This window comes from Ovis canadensis, chromosome 1 (assembly GCF_042477335.2).
Source record: "Ovis canadensis isolate MfBH-ARS-UI-01 breed Bighorn chromosome 1, ARS-UI_OviCan_v2, whole genome shotgun sequence".
Taxonomy (NCBI): domain Eukaryota; kingdom Metazoa; phylum Chordata; class Mammalia; order Artiodactyla; family Bovidae; genus Ovis; species Ovis canadensis.
Genome location: NC_091245.1, coordinates 168311383 through 168334600, shown reverse-complemented (window position 1 = coordinate 168334600; position 23218 = coordinate 168311383). Strand labels below are relative to the sequence as shown.

The following is a 23218-nucleotide window of genomic DNA, read 5'->3' as shown; positions in this document are numbered from 1 at the left end:
GGTCGCAAAGAGTCGGACATGACCGAGCGACTGAACTGACTGACTGACTGACTGATCTATATTTTAGTTTTTAGGAAAATCGAATTACGGGAGTTAACACCCAAAACTCTGAACACTGGCATCATGAAAGGGAACCAATTCCTTCAACAAAATCTTCCCTGATGCCTCTTTCAGGGATCTAAAACTAGTTGGAGAGATGATAGGTATGATCCTGCATAGCAATTCAGATGCCTAGACAGAGGAGATGCTTGGGAAAGCACATACCATTTACAGTGTTCTTGTCACATACTTGCAAGGAAGATCCATATCTTCCCACGGGAATTCTGTTAAAAGTAAAACTCCCATAGGTACTGTTTTCACAGAAATTAACTGTAATGGACAGAAAAAATATTTTTGAATCATAAATTCATCATTATCAAAAATTTTTCATTATTAATTTTCATCATTTTTCTTTCTGAATTTCAAACCAGATTAAAGCCAAAGTTCAAAATCTATAGAGTGTAATTTGAAGGGTAACAGAAGGCTTATAGGCCTCATTGACCACCCAGCAACAACATATTTTAAGTTACTACCATTACAGTAACTAGTACATTATATAACAGGTTCAGTTAAAATGTGCACAATATATAACCCAGTATAGGTAGGATGTGAGCACTAACACATCAGAAAGGATAGTGTATTACATTAGTTGGAATCTTGAAAATCAGATATAGAGCCTACAGAGGCAAAGGGACCGAGGGTGGAGGTTAAAGCAAACAGCCAAAGGCATGGGTTTCTGTGGGGGTGTACCCTGGCTGTTCAGAATGTTGTGAATTATTGGAGTGAGTTCTAAGGCTCTGAGCAGGCAGCGTGAAGTGTGTAGAGTGCTGGGAAGCACACTGCAGATCAAGAAGTGCTTTTAACTTTGATTCTGAGATACTACTGAGTGAAGTCAAGCCATTGATTTAATAACATCTCTCCAAGAGAAAGCTGGAAAAAAAACAAAAACTTCACCTAAGTAGATATTTGAACAAGTAGGTGCATCTTGACTTCAGAAAAGTTAAATATGTTAGAATTATGATATTTGAAATGGTGTAACATGGCATATTACCATTTGAAAGGACCTGGGAAAACCATATTACCCATTGCCCTATAGTAGACACTGCAGTCAGAAAGAAAAGCAACCATTAGTTTTACAGAGAAACTTGACAGTTGGAAAAGAAAGGCAGTGTACTGAACATACAGGTAAATAGCACAAGAAAACTCAGTTTTTACTCTTCAGCTAATAAACACATCTTAAATTCGTGATCATTATGCCCATTGTTACTATAGCAATTAACAGGAGCTTCGAGAAACTTTGCTGCTGTCCTTAGAAACATAAGATTCACCTAAATCTCACACCCTAGTATTATCCCAAGTAACTTACTGATTGTACATCTCAGTCCTTTCCACTCTTCTGGACAAATGCATCTGCCATTTTGCCAGGTTCCACCATTCTTGCAGAACTCTATAGGGGTGCTTGATGTAGGGGTAACTGTTCCTAAAGAAATAATAAATAACAGAATAGTATATGAACTGGCTGATTAGTTTCCTTTTGGGGGTCTGTGGCCTTTGATTTCTGTATGTAAAATCACTATTTTTGAAGACCATTGCTGAAAAATATTCCTTGTAATATGATTTAAAAAAAACAGATTTACACAGGATTTACAATGCTTACTAGATGCTATGGATAAAATTTAAAAAAAAACATATTTCAAAGATATAACACCCTGTCCAAGGAGATTTGAATCTACTGAAGGAGACAGGAGGTTATGTCAATAGATTAGATAGATATAGTCAAACCATTTCAATGCAGAATTACAAGTGCTCTAAGAACTTAGAAGAGAGATGAAGACAGAGGCAGACCATCCAGGAAAGACTGGTAACTATTCCAGAGAAGAGGGGATGTTTTTAGCATCAGGTTTTAAGACTAAATTTAGAAAAGTCAGATAAAATGTACGCAGGATACAAAGAGCACAAAATTCAAAAACATGGAAATTCTGATGTGTCCAAGTACAGGGAAAAGCCTGACACATCAGGAGCATTGGTTCTTTGTGGATCAATAGCAGAACATAAGTGGCACTATGAGCAGCTTTATAGACCAAGCCAAAAATATTTAATCCTGCAGGAGCCTGGGGCAGGCGGTGAGGGAGTGGGGGAGATCTTAAAACAAGGGAGTAACATCATAAGGAATGTTTTTTAGGAAGACAACTCAAGCAGTATGGGAAATGACTCAGGCTGGGAGGCAAAGGAGACCAGCTAAATGAGAACCTGATCGAAAACAGTGGCTCTAAGGATGTTAGGGATCAATCAGCCCAAGACCACTCCTGAGACAGGATTTGGACCTAGTGACTGGTTATTTTGAGCTGGGGACACTGGGACTCTAAACCTAAACCAAAAGACAGGGTAGATGGTGAACAAATTAACCAAGCTTAAGAATAGAGGAGGCAGAGTTCTGGTCCAATAATGATGGTGTTCAGTTCAGTTCAGTCACTCAGTCATGTCTGACTCTTTGCGACCCCATGGATCACAGCACGCCAGGCCTCCCTGTCCATCACCATCTCCCGGAGTTCACTCAGACTCACGTCCATCGAGTCCATGATGCCATCCAGCCATCTCATCCTCGGTCGTCCCCTTCTCCTCCTGCCCCCAATCTCTCCCAGCATCAGAGTCTTTTCCAATGAGTCAATTCTTTGCATGAGGTGGCCAAAGTACTGGAGTTTCAGCTTTAGCATCATTCCTTCCAAAGAAATCCCAGGGCTGATCTCCTTCAGAATGGACTGGTTGGATCTCCTTGCAGTCCAAGGGACTCTCAAGAGTCTTCTCCAACACCACAGTTCAAAAGCATCAATTCTTTGGTGCTCAGCCTTCTTCACAGTCCAACTCTCACATCCATACGTGACCACAGGAACAGCCATAGCCTTGACTAGGTGGACCTTAGTCGGCAAAGTAATGTCTATGCTTTTGAATATGCTATCTAGGTTGGTCATAATTTTTCTTCCAAGGAGTAAGTGTCTTTTAATTTCATGGCTGCAGTCGCCATCTGCAGTGATTTTGGAGCCCAAAAAATAAAGTCTGACACTGTTTCCACTGATTCCCCATCTATTTGCCATGAAGTGATGGGACCAGATGCCACGATCTTCGTTTTCTGAATGTTGAGCTTGAAGCCAACATTTTCACTCTCCAGTTTCACTTTCATCAGGAGGCTTTTTAGTTCCTCTTCACTTTCTGCCATAAGGGTGGTGTCATCTGCATATCTGAGGTTATTGATATTTCTCCCAGCAATCTTGATTCCAGCTTGTGTTTCTTCCAGCCCAGCGTTTCTCATGATGTACTCTGCATATAAGTTAAATAAGCAGGGTGACAATATACAGCCTTAATGTACTCCTTTTCCTATTTGAAATCAGTCTGTTGTCCAAGGAGCGGTGGCTGTGTGGGCGTAGGAGGGCCTAGAGAAGCTATCCCACGTTGAAGGTTAGGAAGGGCGGCAGTGAGGAGATACGCTTCATCCAAGGTAAGGAACAGTAGCTGTGCTTTTCTGGACCAGCTGTGAAGAGATACCCCACATCCAAGGTAAGAGAAACCCAAGTAACATGGTAGGTGTTGCAAGAGAGCATCAGAGGGCAGACACATTGAAACCATAATCACAGAAAACTAGTCAATCTAATCACACTAGGACCACAGCCTTGTCTAACTCAATGAAACTAAGCCATGCCCGTGGGGCAACCCAAGACGGTAGGGTCATGGTGGAGAGGTCTGACAGAATGTGGTCCACTGGAGAAGGGAATGGCAAACCACTTCAGCATTCTTGCCTTGAGAACCCCATGAGCAGTGTGAAAAAGCAAAATGATAGGATACTGAAAGAGGAACTCCCCAAGTCAGTAGGTGCCCAACACGCTACTGGAGATCAGTGGAGAAATAACTCCAGAAAGAATGAAGGGATGGAGCCAAAGCAAAAACAATACCTAGCTGTGGATGTGACTGGTGATGGAAGCAAGGTCCGATGCTGTGAAGAGCAATACTGCATAGGAACCTGGAATGTCAGGTCCATGAATCAAGGCAAATTGGAAGTGGTCAAACAAGAGATGGCAAGATTGAATGTTGACATTCTAGGAATCAGTGAACTAAAATGGACTGGAATGGGTGAATTTAACTCAGATGACAATTACATCTACTACTGCGGGCATGAATCCCTCAGAAGAAATGGAGTAGCCATCATGGTCAACAAAAGAGTCCAAAATGCAGTACTTGGATGCAATCTCAAAAACGAATGATGGTGTAGATGGTACCATATTGATCATCCTACAAGTGACAGCTTAAAACTCTGGACAAAAATTTTAAAATAATTAATTGAGGACATTGGACAGCAATAAAAAACAGAGAGAAACTGAAGTCTATCGCAAGTTTATAGAATTCCCCAGTCTGTATAGCAGGAGTGGCTGAAACACCAGCAGAAAGCTACAGTCTTAATGGGTGAAAGTATGAAGATCTGGGGTAACCACACAATTGGAAATTGAAGGGGGATAGCCCAGAAAGGAAGGCGCTATATAGAAGGGAGACACAAAGTCTGGCTGTAAATTCCCCTCAAATCTGAAGAAAGCATATGTTTTTAAAAAAAAATAGAGTTTCTAGGACATGTGGGAAAATATCAAAAAGTCTAATTTATAAGCAAATAGAGTCCCAGAAAGGGAGATGAGAAGAAATAGAGCAGGTAAATATCTGAAGGAATAATGGTTGAAACTTCTTAAACTTGATCCAAGAAATTCAGTAAAGCCACAAGCAAATAAACATGGGGGAAACCACATTTAGACACATCATGGTAAAACTGCTAAAACTCAAAAATAAGGAGAAAATCCTGAAAGCAACCAACTACCAGTCCAGACAGTTTTACTACTGAGTTAGGGTAGAAATAATACCCATCTTATATAAATTCTTTTGGAAAATAGAGAAAGGGAGAAACTTCCCAAATGATATCATAAAGCCAGGATAACCCTGATACCAAAATCTGACAAAAACATCATAAGGAAAAAAAAAAAATTACAGACCAATAAACTTCACTTATACAGATGCCAAAACCTTTTTGAAATAGTAGCAAATCAAATCCAGCAGTATATAGAAGTGACAATCCATCATGACAAAGTGAGATTTATACCAGGAGTGCAAAGTTGGTTTAACAGTAGAAAATCAATTATTTAATTCACTATGTGTTAGAACAGAGGGGGAAGACCATATAGTCATTTCAATAATCATAAATTCAAAAATCATTTCAATAAAGGGGACAAAAAACACCTGATTTTTTTTAACTCTCAGCAAATAGGGAATAAAAGGGAACTTCTTCAAACTGATAAAAAAAATCATCTATGAAGAACCTGCCTCTAACATCATACTTAATAGTGTAATATTAGATGCTTTTTGGACTTTCTAGGTGGACCAATGGTAAAGAATCCTCCTGGCAATGCAGGAGATGAAGGTTTGATTCCTGGGTCAGGAAGATCCCTGGACTAGGAAATAACAATCCACTCCAGTATTCTTGCCTGGAAAGTCTGGACAGAAGAGCCTGGAGGGCTACAGTCCTTAGAGCCGCAACATGACACAACTGAGCATGCATGCACATTGGATACTTTCACCCCTAAGATTGACAGAAAATAGTTTAATATAACTGCTATAACCACTTTTATTCAACATTGTGCTGAAGATGCTGACCAGTGATATGAGTATGAAAGAGAAATAAAAACCATAAAGAAAAGGAGAAGTAGAACTGTCTTCCGTTGCAGATGACATCATCAAATACAAAGAAAATCCTAAGGTGTCTCAAAAAAAAAAAAACAAAACACTACTAGAATAAGCAATCCCACTGCTGGGCATACACACTGAGGAAACCAGAACTGAAAGAGACACATGTACCCCAATGTTCATTGCAGCACTGTTTATTATACCCAGGACATGGAAGCAACCTAGATGTCCATCAGCAGATGAATGGATAAGAAAGCTGTGGTACATATACACAATGGAGTATTACCCAGCCATTAAAAAGAATACATTTGAATCAGTTCTAATGAGGTGGATGAAACTGGAGTCTATTATACAGAGTGAAGTAAGCCAGAAAGAAAAACACCAATACAGTATACTAACACATATATAGGGAGTTTAGAAAGATGGTAATGATAACCCTGTATGCAAGACAGCAAAAGAGACACAGATGTATAGAACAGTCTTTTGGACTCTGTGGGAAAGGGCAAGGGTGGGATGATTTGGAAGAAAGGCATTGAAACATGTATACTATCATATGTGAAACAAATTGCCAGTCCAGGTTCGATGTGTGATACAGAATGCTTGGGGCTGGTGCACTGGGATGACCCAAAGGGATGGTATGGGGAGGAAGGTGGGAGGGGGGTTCAGGATGGGGAACACATGTATCCCCGTGGCGGATTCATGTTGCTGTATGGCAAAACCAATACAATATTGTAAAGTAATTAGCCTCCAATTAAAATAAATAAATTTATATTAAAACAAAAATATAATAAATGAAGCTATATTTATTTCCACATGCTAGCATTAAATAATTGGAAAATAAAAGTATTAAATCATTTTCATTCAAATTAGCTTAAAACTCATAAAATTTTTGGAAATAAATTTAACAAAATGTGTGCAAGACATCATTACGGAAAGAAATTTTAAAGAGTCTAAATAAGGGGCTTCCCTGGTGGCTCAATAGTAAAGAATCCACCTGCCAATGTAGGAAACATGGGTTCCACCCCTGGTCTGGGAAAATCCCACACGCTATGGAACAGCTAAGCCAGTGGGCTGAGCCCCCACTCTAGAGCCCATGCTCAGCAACAAGAGAAGCCACCACAATGAGAAGCCCACGCATCACAACTAGAGAGCAGCCCCAGCTCGCTGCAACTAGAGTGCAACGTGAGTGGTGCTCATGCAGCAACAAAGACCCAGAAAAGCCAAGAAACAAATAAATAAAATTGTATTTTAAAAATATCTAAATAAGTGGAAACATATACTATGCATGTGTGAAATACTCATAGTTGTCCAAGAGTCTATTGTCCTCAAATTGATAAAGCCAAAATCTAAAACAAAAGAACTTTTTTTGTAGAAATTGACAAACTGATCTCAAGATGTTATGGAGGGCTTCCCCGGTGGTCCAATAGTTAAGACCCTGCACTCCCAATGCAGGGTACCTGGGTTCGATCCCTGGTCAGGGAACTTAGATCCCACATGTAGCAACTAAGATCCAGTGCAGTCAAATAAAATTTTTTTTAATATTATGGAAATGTAAAAGACCTGGAAAAGCCAAAATAAACAGGGAACTGTACCCAATACTCTGTAATGGCCTATATGGGAAAAGAATCTTTAAAAAGAAAAAGTGGATATTTGTATATGACTGATTCACTTGGCTGTATATCTGAAACTAACACAACACTGTAAATCAACTAAACTCCAAAGAAAACTAAAACAACAAAAACAAAGAGTTGGATCACTGACATTACTAATTTTCTGACTTACTATACAGCTACAGCAATCAAAACATTATGAGATTATCATAAAAACAGCCAAACACACCACCGAAATAGAATAAACAGTTTAGAAATAGATAAAATATATATAGTCGGTTGATTCTTTGAAAAGATTCCAAGGCAATTCGGTTGGAAAAGGAAAAACGTTTCAACAAATAGTGCTAGACTAACTGGATGATATACCACGCTCAGAACACAATGCCAGGGCTTCACTGGTGGCTTGGTGGTAAACAATTCGCCTGCCAATGCAGGAGACACAAATTCCATCCCTGATCCAGGAAGATCCCACATGCTGCAGAGCAGCTAAGCCCATGCACCACAGCTACTGAGCTTGTGAGGGCCACAACGATTGAAGCCTGTGAGCTTGTGGGGGCCACAACGATTGAAGCCTGTGAGCTTGTGGGGGCCACAACGATTGAAGCCTGCGAGCTTGTGGGGGCCACATCGATTGAAGCCTGCGAGCTCTAGAACCTGTCTTTACAAGAGAAGCTACCATAATGTGAAGCCCACGCATCACAACTAGAGACAGCCCCAGCTCGCTGCAACTAAAGAAAAGCCTAAACAGCAATGAAGATCCAGTGCAGCTGAAGATAAATAAAAATTAATATTTTTAAAAAAACACAATACGAGATGGACCTGAGACACAAAAGCTAAAACTACAAAGCTTCACTGAGAAAATAGGAGATGAATATCTTTACAACTTTAGGACAAAGAGTTTTATTTAAAGAGCACATAAAAAGCACTAAACATAAAAGAAAAAAATATTGATAAACTGTACTTAAAATACTGCTCATCAAAACACACCATTAAGATAATAAAGATAGAAGCTACAAACTGGGAGAAAATATTTGCAGTACTTTTCTGTCAAAGAAAGTGTTGCTATAACTATAAATTAGGACTGTTAATTGTAGACAGTACATGTTATTAGTAACACAAACAACCCACTTTTTTAAATGGGTAAAAGGCTTGAATACGTACTTCATAAAAGAAGATATATGGAAGGGCACTAATCACATGAAAGTGATCAGCATATTAGTCATCAGAGAAATGCAAATTAAAACCGCAGTGAAATATCATCTCACACCCGACTAGAATAGCTAAAATTACAAAAGGATGATGCCAAATGTTGTTAAGGCTGCAAAACAACTGGAACTCTAGCAAACTGCTGCTAAGAACATAAAGCTAAATAAAGATACACATACATATGATGAGAAATTCCATGCCTACATAAATATGCAAAATAAAGGAAATATATGTCCACAAAGAGACTAGAATGTTTCTAATACCTGCAGCAAATGCAATCAATCGTATGCCACCTTTAGGACTGAAGCACTCACTCCTCCAGCTTTGAGTAAGTAAGTAACTAAAGTGTTAGTCACTTAGTCGTGCCCTACTCTTTGGGGCCCCATGGACTGCAGCCCACCGGGCTCCTTTGTCCATGAGATTTTCCAGGCAAGGATACTGGAGTGGGTTGTCATGTCCTTCATCCAGGGGATGTTCCCAACCTAGGGATCGAACCCGGGTCTCCTGCACTGCAGGCAGATTCTTCACCAACTGAGCTACCCTCAGCCTTGAGGGATGTTGGCAACTAAGAAAACAGCTGAAACCTTTTCAAGGAATTGCCCTCACCTGAAGAGAATCAGCTCATACAAGAGCCTTGTGACACATACCATGACTAGTCAATGCCAGGGAATAAAGTCTCATTCCCCAGCCTCAATGCCTCAAAGAGAGTAGTTTCCAAAGACAGCTGTCCTACATATTCCATCTCATTCACTCTTGTAGTGATGACACTTCTCCATCGAGAAGCAGGTTTATGGTCTCTCCTAGGGTCCAGAGGAATTTTGTATCTGTCTTGACTAATACGGTGGGAGAAATGTGCTGTGTGACTTCCAGATGGGATCATGAAAGGTGGTTTGGCCTCCACCTAGCTCCTTCTCACTCAGAGGGAGATGCTTTAGAAGCCTTGAGCCTACAGGAGACATGTAAGAAGCCTGGCTACTCTGAAGCCTCCACGCTGGAGATACCAAGCGGGGAACTACACAGAGACAGGGACGCTGGAGGAGCTTCAGCTGTTTCAACTTCCTGAGTCTTCCCAGCCCAGGCACTGCACATGGGTGAAGAAGCACTTAGGTGACCCCAGCTCCAGCCACCATCTGAGGGCAACTTTATGAGACATCCTAATCCAGAACTACACAGGCAGGCTGCTTCCAAATTCTGAATTCTGACAGATAATAAATAATTGTGGCTTTAAGCCACTAGGTTTCGGGGTGATTTCTTCTGCAGCAAGATAGCTAATACACAGAGGGCAACTCTGAAGGGCCAGCCCACCTTCAGCTGTGTTGCAGTTCAGTTTCTTCTTTCACCCAATCCTGCCTGTCATTCCCCGTGAGTACTGATCCCTACAACACCTGTTGAAAATTTTAATATAGTAAAGCTAAAACCTTCAACTCAGAATTTGTTTCCCAGGGAATCCAATCTCAGAAGTTTGCAGGTTTTTAAAAAATTTTTTAGTTTTTGGCCACACTGTGGCTTACAGGATTTTAGTTGCCTGACCAAGAATCAACCCAAGCCCCATGCAATCCTAATCACCAGACTGCCACGAAAATCACTCAGAAGTTTTATTTATTGTAATCAAAAGGGGAAAAAAAAAAGGAAACCACCATCAACAGCAGACTGAATAAATGAATTATAGTATATCCATACAATAGACTATTAATTGTTTAGTAATAAAATAATATACAACATCAAGGAATCTTAAAAACATGTTAACAAGAGTATTCAGACATAAAAGAGTAAATCTTTTATGGTTCTTTTTATGAAGTTCAAGGATAACAACTAATCTACAGTGATACAATCAGAACAGTGTTTGCCTAAAGGGTGGGAAGTAGGGGTGGGAAGACTGACTGGCAAGGAACACCTACAGCTACCATAAATAGAAAACACAGCCTAACATAAAACCTCACACTAAAGGCACCTCAATTTCTTTTACCTAATACATCATGTCTGATTCTCAACTAAAAATTACAGGGCATGCTGATAGGTAAAAAATGACTAAAGAAACAAGCCAACCGTCAGAACCAGATTTATAGACAGCAGAGATTCTGGAATTATCAGACCAGGAATTAAGAATAATTATGATTAATATACTAAGAGCTTTAACTAAAAAATGGACAATCTTTAAGAACAAGGAGGTAATATAAGCAGATAAATGGAAATTCTAAGCAAGAATTGAAATGCTGTAATCAGAAAACACTAACAGAAATGAATTCCTTTGCTGGGTTCATCAGTAAACTGATAAGAATCATTGAGCTTGAAGAATTCAGTAGAAGCTTTCCAAACTAAAAAGAGGAAAAAAAAAACCTGTGAAAAACAGAAAATCTAAGAACTGTGGGACAAAAGGTATAACATATACATAATGGGATGAGGAGGAGTGGTGGTGGCTTAGTCGCTGTCATGTCTGCCTTTGCAACATGGACTGTAGCCTGCCAGGCTGCTCTGTTCATAGGATTCTCTAGGCAAGAATGCTGGAGTGGGTTGCCATTTCCTTCTCCAGGGAAATCTTCCCAACCCAAGAATCGAACCCAGGTCTCCTGCATTGCAAACAGATTCTTTACCGACTGAGCTATGAGGGAAGCCCAACAGAAGGAGAGAAAAGGGCAAAAAGAACTGAAGAGACATTTTAAGTTTTGATGGCTGAGACTATTCCAAAATACATGACAGATAAGAAATCACAGAATCAGCAATCTCAGAGTCAGACAACACACTAACTCAGATAAAAGTTAAAAATAAAACAAAACCCTATACTTAGGCACCTCCTATTCAAACAGCAAAAAGTCAAAGACAAAAAGATCATTTCAGAAGAAGTCAAAAGGGAGGAAAAATACCTATAAAGCAACGCGTATAAAAGATATACGGGAACTCTCCCCTGGAAATCATGCAAGCAAAAAAGTGTAGAGTTAAATATTTAGTGCTGAATGAAAACAACAAAGTATTCTGCATCCAAATAATTATCCTTTAAAAGTAAAGAAAAAAGACATTCTCAGACAGAAAAATTTAGGGAGTTTGTCACCAGAAGACTTGCCTTGCAAGAAATGTTAAAGGAAATTTCTTCAGAAAGAAGGAAATGATACAGGTCAGAAACTCAGATCTACATAAGAAGATAATTAGAGAAGGAATAAATGAAGGTAAAATAAGTCTTTCCGTTTTTTTATTCTTAATCGATCTGATAACAGTTTGTTCAAAATAATAATAGTAATGATACATGAGATGATTAAAGCTTATGGATAAATGAAATGAATGACAAGAAATGTTATAAAGAAAGAGAATGAGGAATTGGGAAGATCTGCTATAAGGTGCTGGCATTACCTATGGGACTATATATTATTACTAGAAAGTGAATTTAGATTAATCATAAATGTATACTGCAAACTTTAGGATGCTCCTAGGCATTCACCCAAATAAGCGTAAACTTGCCCCCACAGAAAAAGCTACACCTGAATGTTTATAACAGTGGTATATATAATCACCTAAAACTGGAAGCAAACTAGATGACCTTCAGTGAAAATGAAATCGTTCAGTCATGCCTGACTCTTTACGACCCCATGGACAGTAGCCTGCACCAAGCTCCTTTGTCCGTGGGATTTTCCAGGCAAGAGTACTGGAGTGGGTTGCCATTTCCTTCTCCAGGGAATCTTCCCGACTCAGGGATCGAACCCAGGTCTCCCGCATTGTAGGCAGACGCTTTACCATCTGAGCCACCAGGGAAGTCTCAGATGACCTTCATGAATAGATTAAAAAAAGAAAACAAACCTGTAGAATATCCATACAATGGCATATTATTCAGCCATAAAACGAAATGATCTATGAAGCCCACAGAAGATATGGAGGAATCTTAAATATATTTAGCTAAGTGAAAGGAGCCAGTCTACATACAGTGATTCCAAATATATCACTCTGGAAAAGGAAAACTATAGAGATAATAAAGAAATCAGGGGTTGGGGAAGGGAGGGTAGGATGAATAGGTGAAGTGAACTGGAATTTCAGGGCAGTCAACTATTCTGTATGATTCTGTAACAGTGACTATATGTCATTATGTATTTGTCAAAGTCCATGAAACACTACAACAGGAAGAGTGAACCATAATGTAACCTATATATTAATAATCATGTGTCAACATTGGCTTGTCTATTTTAACAAAAGCAACACATCAGTGTAAGATATTAATCAGGGAAACCATAGAGGGGGAGGGGTGATGAGAGAGAGAGACAGCAAATGGGAATTCTCTGTACTTTCTGCTTAATTTTTCTGTAAACCTAAAACTGCTCTAAAAATCACTACAATATTGTAAAGTAATCAGCCTCCAATTAAGATAAATAAATTTTAAATTAAAAATAATAAAAATTTAAAAATAGTCAATTAGTTTTTTTTTTTAAGAGATATGGATTTTGATCTCAAACAGCTTACAATCTAGGAAGAGAAATTTAACTGTAATTGTTTTGTGACAAACTTCTCTGTGTAACCAAGGAAATGTGAAAATCTTCTTAAATTATAAAATATTTAAAATATGCAAGGTACAGAAAACTAACAAGACATCTCTAGCTACCATATCCTGGTTTAAAAGAGTAACTTTCTCTCAGATTTGCTTCAGACATTAGGGATTCCCTGATAGCTCAGTTGGTAAAGAATCCGCCTGCAATGCAGGAGACCCTGGTTCAATTCCTGGGTCGGGAAGATCCCCTAGAGAAGCGATAGGCTTCCCTCTTCAGTATTCTTGGACTTCCCTGTGGTTCAGCTGGTATAGAATCTGCCTGCACTGTGGGAGGCCTGGGTTTGATCCCCGGGTTGGGAAGATCCCCTGGAGAAGGGAAAGGTTACCCACTCCAGTATTCTGGCCCGGAGAATTCCATAGACTGTGTATGAGCAATGAAACTTTACAAAAAGAGCTGAAATCCTTTGAATTCCTTTATATTTCTTCACACCCCCCCCACCTACATATAACACTATTCTGAAATTATCTTCCCCATCACAGTTTATAGTATTAATATATCTAAGATAGTATGTAGCATTTGCATGTAATTTCTTAATTTTAAAAAAACCTAATAACTTTTAATGGTTACAGTTCTATTCTTGTTTTGTCTCTTCATTTTGGAGTAAATTTTGGTCATTTACATTTCTTTAAGGAAACTGCCACTTGACCAAAGTATCCTACCAAAGTAGGATAAGGTTTTCCATGGTATTTGTTTATGAGTTTCCTCACTAGTTTCTGTGTTTTTTTTTTCAAATAACTGTCTTATTTTAATATTTATCTTATTAGGTAATATTTCAGAGTTGAAATATAAAAATAGCGCTTATCCCCATCCACAAATATACACAAGTAATAATTTCTACTCATTTTTTCCAATCTTTCTTTTCACAAGGATAAGCAAAAATGAATCTATAGTCTTATTTTTCCCCCATTTTCTGTAGCTTGCTCTTACACTTAATGAATGTCAAAAATCTTTTCATGTGGTTCAGAAAACTTGCACATCTTCCTTACAGCTGCATTATATTCTATTATTTGATTGTGCCCTAACTTACTTAACCCCTTACCGATGGCCCTTTTGTTGTTTTCAGTTGCTGCTTCAAAATTGCATTCTATACATTTTACTTCACCTGTTGTACAAATCCATTTGTAGAATAAATTTCCAGACATGAAATTTCTGAGCCAAAGAGTACACATTCGCATCTTGACAGTTATTACCACCTGGCCACAGGGGTGGTACTAATTTGTATTTTCGCCAGCAACACAATGCTAGGCAAGGTCTGGGACAAGTTACAGTGAAGACCTACCTACCATTTATACAAAAGTAAAAGGAAAACTCTATTCTAATGCCACGATAAACATACCTTCATAAGGACCTGAAAATCCAGGTCTGAATTTAGAAACCGTGGGTTCCTCGGAGCCCTAAGGGCAGAGGCTGGCAGCTGCCCCTTCTTGCCTTAGGTCCGTCCTGCCCCACATTCAGGCGGCCTTGAGCTCACACAGGCAGACACTCCAGGCCACACCTGCAACCTCTTCTCACACCACACTGTGAACAGCCTCCCCTCACAGTCAGGGAAGCCCGAGCAGCATGGTTGGCCCCACAGTGGATGACGAGAAACGGAAGCACAGTTCCGGAAGCGGGGCAGGGCTTCTGAGGTCCCGGAAGCTGATGAGGCGTGCAAGGGTTAGAACTTGTCTTAAGAAACCTCGCTGGAAATATATCTTTTTTTTTTTTTAATTCATCTTTCCGGAAAACTAGCTTCTGGTTTTGTTGATCTCAGCTCTTGTTTCTTTGATTTCCATTCTATTAATTTGTTCTTATTTTCATTACTGCCAAACATAGTTTTAGAATTTACTCTTTTTTTAACTTCTAAAGTTAGAATGCTTATTATTTCACTGTCTTGATTTTTAATATATACCTAAAGCTATGTCATTCTAACTGCATTTTTATTTTATTGGAATATAATTGCTTTACAATGTTGTTTCTGCTGTAGACCAATGTGAGTCAGCTGTATATACACATACTTTCCCCTCCATTTTGAGGCTCCCTCCCATCTCTCCCCATCCTGTCCCTCTAGGCCACCACAGACCACCAAGCCCAGCCCTGAGCTCCGTGTGTTATGCAGCAGCTTCCCACTAGCTATTTTACACACGGTAGTATATATGCCATTGCTACTCTCTCAGTTTGTCCCACCCTCTCCTACATCTTCTGTGTCTTCATCAGTTCAGTTCAGTTCAGTTGCTCAGTTGTGTTCAACTCTTTCTGACCCCATGGACTGCAGCACACCAGGCCTCTCTGTCCATCACTAACTCCCAGAGTTCACTCAAACTCATGTCCATTGAGTCAGTGATGCCATCCAACCATCTCATCCTCTGTCATCCCCTTCTCCTCCTGCCCCCAATCCCTCCCAGAATCAGGGTCTTTTCCAATGAGTCAACTCTTCACATGAGGTGGCCAAAGTATTGCAGTTTCAGCTTCAACATCAGTCCCTCCAATGAACACCCAGGACTGATCTCCTTTAGAATGGGTTGGTTGGATCTCCTTGCAATCCAAGGGACTACCAAGAGTCTTCTCCAACACCGCAGTTCAAAACATCAATTCTTCTGCACTCAGCTTTCTTTATAGTCCAACTCTCACATCCATACATGACCACAGGAAAAACCATAGCCTTGACTAGACGGACCTTTGTTGACAAAGTAATGTCTCTGCTTTTTAATATGCTGTCTAGGTTGGTCATAACTTTCCTTCCAAGGAGTAAGCGTCTTTTAATTTGTGTTCTATAGTCTGCCTCTCTATTCTCACCCTGTTAACAGGTTCATCTATACCATCTTTCTAGATTGCTCACATATTAATTAATATTTGATGTTTGATTCCAACGATATTTTTAGCTGTGCACACAGTTGTTATAGAGAATGCCTCCACTGAATTTTTGAGTATTTTATAATTTTCATTTGATTTCTTCTTTGAATTATTTAAAACAGTTTTTTCAACATTTATTTGAATTTTCTTGGTTAGTTTATACATTACCTTCTAATTGTATTGCACTGTAGTCACAAAACATAATCTATGAGATTGATCTTTGGTACTCAGTAAGACTTTCTTCTGAAAATAATAAATTGACATTTTTTTCTGGCAATTCAAATATGTAAAATCTACTGTCCAGTTTGTTAGATATAGTTTTCAAATTTATGAACCTTTATTCATTTTCTCTGCTTGATCTATCAGTTTCTAACAGGAAAGCATTACTTTCAACCAACCCAATTGTAAATTTTTCTGAATAAGCTTGCCTTTTTTGTTTTATACATTATGTGTCTGTTTTATTTGATATAGGCACAGGGTTGGGCTTTCCAGGTGGCTCAGCAGTAAAGAATCCACCTGCAATGCAGGAGACATAGGTTTGACCCCTGGCCCAGGAAAGTCCCATATACTACCAGGCAACTAAGCCCATATGCCACGATTATTGAGATTGTGCTCTAGAGCCCAGGACCCATAAGTACTGAGTCCAGAAGCTGCATCTGCTGAAACCTGTATCCCTAGAGCCCGCGCTCCACAAAAAGAGAAGGCACTGCACTGAGAAACCAAGCACTGCAGCTAGAGAAAAGCCCACCCAGCAATGGAGACCCTGCACAGCCAAAACCAAAATAAGTACAATTATTAAATAAAAAGAATACTACTTAATAGTAGTGTTTTTCTTTTATCGTTTTCTTTTATAACTCCAGTGAGATAATAATATTTCCGTACATTCTTTTAAATTGTGATAAGTCATACTTCCAGAAATTCTAGCCCTATTTTTAATACCTTTAGTGCACATCATGGAAAATTAAATACTGGACATATGTGACACATTTCATGCTGCTTGGAAAAGTAGCAAAAAATGCTTAAAATTCCAAATGGAAAATATGGATTCAATTTCTTCTCCTAAACTGGACAAAGTTAGAATCTATTTTGAAAAGTCTAGTTTGATTAAGAAGGGGAATAAAAATATCTTTTATTAGTCAAAGAAATTCCATCAGGAAACTAGTGTCTAGCTCAGAGTCTTTAGGGATTTAAAAATCCAGGGATCTGTCATTTGTCCCAGACCAGGAATTTGAAATATTTGGGTGAAGATAAAGTTTAATCTTAAATGAGAGGACAATGTTTATGAAAGCTTACTCCACAGTGAGGGAAAAAAACTAAAAAAATATACAAAAAGTATAGCCTTTAAGATGAAATTTGTTCAACATTAACTACCTGGTTACATATTCCATAAAAATTTCCCCTATGGTCTAGTGAAGTATTAATACTGAAAAACAAGTGCAGGGAGATACGGCAGTTCTTAGAATTGTTTCTGTTTCTATTTGAGCTAGTCAGTTGAAATTTATGATTAAACTTAACTGCAGCTCCAGCTTGATAAGCTGGGTTTCAATCCAAAGGTCCAAACTAGATCAAGGGCATCTATTCAAGGTATGTATCCAGGAGTGGAGAAAACTGCACTAAATTATCTAAAAATACACACATGAAAAATTTGAGTGCCTACAGTGTACTAGATATCATCTTTAACTTGTAAATGTATTACCTAATCCTCATAACAGCCCTATAAGGTGGGGGTTATATGTTTATTATATTTATAATACAATTAATAGAATGGAGGTACAGAAATGTTGACTCTTGCTCCAGTTTACTTAGTAAGAACCAGGCAGTCTGGCTGCACAACTTTTTTTCCCCTGCTCATGTAATTTTTCGACAACTATTATGTACACACCCTTAGTCACCATGTTAAACAACAGATGTTCTTCAATAATATGTGTAATCAAATACCCATGGGTGGGGTTAAATTCAGAATTCAAAAATCAAGGAAAAATTCACTAAACCAAGGTTCTGGTCTCTTAAGTTTATAAAGTGTCTTGTAAAATGGGATCCGCTTCCCTGATAGCTCAGTTGGTAAAGAATCCACCTGCAATGCAGGAGACTCTGGTTCGATTCCTGGGTCGGGAAGATCCCCTGGAGAAGGGAAAGGCTACCCACTCCAGTATTCTGGCCTAGAGAATTCCATGGACAGTCCATGGGGTCACAAAGAGTGGGACACGACTGAGCCACTTTCACTTTCACTTTCAATCCTGATGTTAAAACAATGCATGCCCGTCAGCCAATTATATAAGAAAATTTCTTCCTCAAAAAATCCTTTCCCTTTCATAGGAATTATTTTCTTGATTTAAAAAGCGATTATATGAGGAAGAAAGAAGGGAGATTGGAAAAGGAGCAGAACAGAGGTATACAACAGCAGGATTAAAACTAAATGAAAGTATAGCTGCCTAAAAGCCAATTTCCTCCATACTGGACTGTTTTTTTAACCCCAAAATGGAGTCTTTCCTCTACAAACAGTCACCTGAGTTTGATTTACTGTCAAGTTTGCCTCTTGAGCAAATATGTACTTGAGTGAAATGAAAGCCAGGGCTTTCCAGGTGGCTCAGTGGTAAAGAATCCACCTGCCAAGCAGGAGACTCGGGTTTGATCCCTGGACTGGGAAAATCCTCTGGAGAAGGAGATGGCTACCTACTCCAGTATTCTTCCCGGGGAAATTCCATGGACAGAGGAGCCTGGTGGGTTACAGTCCATGTGGTTGCAAAAGAGTTGGATGTGACTTAGCAACTAAATAACAACAGCAAAATGAAAGCCAAGTATCTTTAACATGGATATTAAAAAATACTCCATCAAAGATACTTGTCAGAATTAAATGAGAGAAGGTATGTGACGTTTTCAGCATACTGCAGTAAAACATTTTAACCGTAAGTTTTATAATAGTGAAATACATACATTAAGGTTCATTCTATAACCAAGCAACAGCAACTCCTAATTGAAATTTACTTACAGCAGAATTTAAATTTTTTTCTACTTTTTCACGCAGAGGCTATTACTTTTTCATGAAAAATAAAAATGAGAGAGACATAATTGCTTAAACATTATATTAAACATAAACCAAGGGAACATATTCTGTTTATATTGAAAATAAATTTTGAATGTGATCAAATTAATTTACCAGAAATGGTATGTATATGTTTATTTTTTCTAGGGAAGACATTCATAGTTTTCATCAGTTTCTCAGAGATACCCAAGACGCTCCCCTTAAAAAAATAAGTTTACAGAGTGAAGTAAGCCAGAAAGAAAAACACCAATACAGTATACTAACACATATATATGGAATTTAGGAAGATGGCAATGATGACCCTGTATGCAAGACAGGGAACGAGACACAGATGTGTATAATGGACTTTTGGACTCAGAGGGAGAGGGAGAGGGAGAGGGTGGGATGATTTGGGAGAATGACATTCTAACATGTATACTATCATGTGAATTGAATCGCCAGTCTATGTCTGACGCAGGATGCAACATGCTTGGGGCTGGTGCATGGGGATGACCCAGAAAGATGTTCTGGGGAGGGAGGTGGGAGGGGGGTTCATGTTTGGGAATGCATGTAAGAATTAAAGATTTTAAAATTTAAAAAATAAAAAACTAAAAATTTAAAAAAAAAAAAAAAATAAGTTTAAAAACAATTCATCTTGGGGTTTCCCTGGTGGTCCAGTGGTTAAGAATCCACCTTCCAATGCAGGATACATTGGTTCAATCCCTGACCAGGGAAGTAAGATCCCACATGCTGCAGGGTAACTAAGCCCGCACATCACAATGACGATCCAGTGCAGCCAAAATTTTAAAATCACAAAAACAACAATTCATCTCTATTCCCAGCAAAGGGACAAAAGGGAGAGCATTCGATACTTCCATGAGATGGAATGGGACAGGATAGAAAGGGGTGGCAGAGAAGTGGAGAGGAAAGGGATGAAGTGGAGGAACCAGAACTTCCTAACTGAGGCAATGCTCAACTATCGTGTACAAGGCAAAACAGTAACAGCAAACAGTACCAGCATTTCAATCTCTTTAGATGATAACCCCCTTCTTTTCCACTGGGTTTACCCAAAACTGAGGGATGGCCCTTACATAAAAAGCCATCTTAAAAAAAAAAACCTGCTAGAGCAAGGAAATATTTGTCTTTTCTGAAGAGCTGGTATGCTTTTATTGTTAAACATGGGTTCTCTGTTATTATGTTACTTGGATCTATGTTACTTATTATTATGCATTTTTGGCTTAGTTCTCAGGAAACACAGGGATATGTTTTGCATTTGTTTTTAGCAACTCGTTTGATTGTCATTTACTTTCTATCCTCAGTCTTGTCCTCTTCCTTGTAGTGTTTTGTCCTTTGGTCCTTGTTTTAATGGGTCTATTGTAGCTGTGGTCTTTATAAGTTACCACAAATTTCCCTTTAAAAGTAGATATCTTATTAAGGAAGAAAAGAAGGGGAGGAAGGAAGGGAGGTGGGAGGGAAGGAAGGGAGGCAGTTCTTAAAAGTATGTCCTTTAGATAAGCTCTTATCAATTTAGTAGTCTTAATAGGATAAAACCTGCAGTGCATATTTTTTTTAAACCTCAAATTATTTTACAAACCTTAAATAAACAAAAACAAATTTTCATCAAGTTTGAATTTTACTGTTTTTGTTCTGATAAAGTTTCTCTCGCTTGTTCTTTAAACCCTACCAATACTGTGCTCTCTAAATACAGTCTTTGGGGGAGAAACACCAGGTCTATTCTCAGTTATCACTCCATAAGCAGCCAACGTTCATGACTCCTTTTGCTCTCAACAGTGGATCTTTGCAGGTATGCCCTGTGTTCCTGCTGGGTCCCCCAACCTTCTTCCTGAAATCTTCTGTCCTCACCCACCGTTTCATTAGAAACTATCTCTGTCTCTCTATCTCTTTTTAAATAAAAGGGAATGCTCAGAACATCCAGCTTTGAATCCCTTTATGGAAAGGGACTAGCATTAGGATTATGGGAAGTCTCTATTACGAGGTTCTAGAGCTTTCCTTTAACATCATTCTTTGCTCAACACTGCTGCCCTTTACCTCCCTTTCTCAGGGTCAGCTCTACCATGTAACAGGTGACTAACAAATGTCTATTGACTAAACAGGAAAATTGTTTTCTAAATGATCTTAATTTTTAAGTAGCTTTCAACACCTGAAAAGTGGGAAGTTTGTGTGAAAAACATGGTCATTTTATTTACAGCCCTAGTGAGAACATTCCTAAACTTTCTTCTTGAAATGAACTTTCATTCTGCATATGTTTAATTATGTGTGTATGTGTGTGTCCAAAACTATTTTTCTTCCTTGAAAGAAAATGAAAGTGAAAAGTCACTCAGTCATGTCTGACTCTTTGCAACCCCATGGACTGTAGCCACTAGGCTCTTCTGTCTAGTGAATCCTCCAGGCAATTCTACTGGAGTGAGTAGCCATTCCTTTCTCCAGGGGATCATTCCCAGGGATCAAACCCAGGTCACCCACATTGCAGGCAGATTCTTTACCAGCTGAGCTAGCAGGGAAGTGTGTTAAGCTTGGATTTAGCTTAACAAACCTAAACATGTGCTACTAATGATCTTAATTATTACTCTGCTATTCATTTAATCAGGTGTTAAAGGAGCACGAAGAGGCCAATTCAACTGTGTTGTTCATCACCTTGAGCACTTATACACACACACACACACACACACACACACACACACATGAACTCACATATTCATGTATATACAACCATATGCTAGCCATAAATGGACCCTTGTCTTTTATATTTCATAAATGGCAGGCAGCCTCAGCCTAGACATGGCACTTTCTAGTCCTGGTATGTCAGGTGGCAGCAGAGAGGCTCAATGCCTTCTCTTGCTCTGAGTTAAAAACAGCAGGACAACATTACCTCTCTGGATCCTGATCACAAGCCTCCAGATGCCCAGTCCCAAAACAGCAGCAGTCAGCAGCCCATACACAACGGCCACCAGCACCCGGAGGTTACAGGCATGGCTGGAAGCCATGGGGAGTCCAAACCACAAACCAAAGTCTGGGCGAAAGACAACTGGCTTCTTTTCTTCTTCAGCCAAGAACTTTAATCAAAAACTCTTCTAAAAAAACCACAATTCCTTCTCTCAGGGTTCTGTTAGTCAGATATCCTCAATTATTTTTTAGGATTATTGAGGTTAATCAGGCAGGAAGCAGTTCGAATCACCTAATAAAAGGAACACAGTCTGCTTGCTATTTCCTCATCCTTCACTGAATGGGATCATGCAAAAAATGATTGGTGTTATGAGGAAGAAAGATAACTCAGGGCAATAAAGGAGAAAGGGAGGGGATAGCTAACAGAGTCAAAGTGCAAATGTCCTGACAAGCAAAAAGTAGGGAAGGAAAAAAAAAGAAACAAAAAAGAACCTAAAAGTCAGGAAGGCAATGGACCTGGAGGGTGACCTATAGCTTAGCTTCCTCTTTTTTGTTAGGAGCCTCTAGCAGAGGTGGAGAAGGCAATGGCACCCCACTCCAGTACTCTTGCCTGGAAAATCCCACGGACGGAGAAGCCTGATGGGCTGCAGTCCATGGGGTCGCTAAGTGTCGGACACAACTGAGAGACTTCACTTTCACTTTTCACTTTCATGCATTGGAGAAGGAAATGGCAACCCACTCCAGTGTTCTTGCCTGGAGAATCCCAGGGGGATGAGGGAGCCTGGTGGGCTGCCGCCTATGGGGTTGCACAGAGTCGGACATGACTGAAGCAACTTAGCAGCAGCAGCAGCAGAGGAAGAACCACAAACTGGACTCAAGATTGCCAGGAGAAATAGCAACAACCTCAGACAGACAGATGATACCACTCTAATAGCAGAAAGTGAAGAGAAATTAAAGAGCCTCTTGATGAAGGTGAAAGAGAAGAGTAAAAATGCTAGCTTGAAGCTCAACAATCAAAAAATTAAGATCATGGCATCTGCTTCCATCACTTCACGGCAAATCAGTTCAGTTCAGTCACTCAGTCGTGTCCGACTCTTTGCGACCCCATGGACTGCAGCACACCAGGCTTCCCTGTCTATCACCAACTCCCAGAGCTTACTCAAACTCATGTCCATTGAGTCAGTGATGCCATCCAACCATCTCATCCTCTGTCATCCCCTTTTCTTCCCACCTTCAACCTTTCCCAGCATCAGGGTCTTTTCCAATGAGTCAGCTCTTCACATCAGGTGGCCAAAGTATTGGAGCTTTACCTTCAGCATCAATGCTTCCAATGAATATTCAGAACTGATTTTCTTTAGAATGGACTG

At 39.3% G+C, this 23218-nt stretch overlaps 1 protein-coding gene across 1 annotated transcript in view; it reads right to left on the bottom strand.

The window, feature by feature from the left end:
• Positions 1 to 21952, bottom strand: part of ADGRG7 (adhesion G protein-coupled receptor G7) — a 66768-nt gene extending 44816 nt beyond the window's left edge. Inside the window, exons 1-3 of the mRNA XM_069552106.1 lie at positions 21838 to 21952; positions 1406 to 1519; positions 265 to 369 (exon numbers count right to left, since the gene is read on the bottom strand). Of these exons, the coding sequence (XP_069408207.1) occupies positions 265 to 369; positions 1406 to 1519; positions 21838 to 21952 (334 nt within the window). The remainder of the gene's footprint in view (positions 1 to 264; positions 370 to 1405; positions 1520 to 21837) is intronic.
• Positions 21953 to 23218: the final 1266 nt, after the last annotated feature.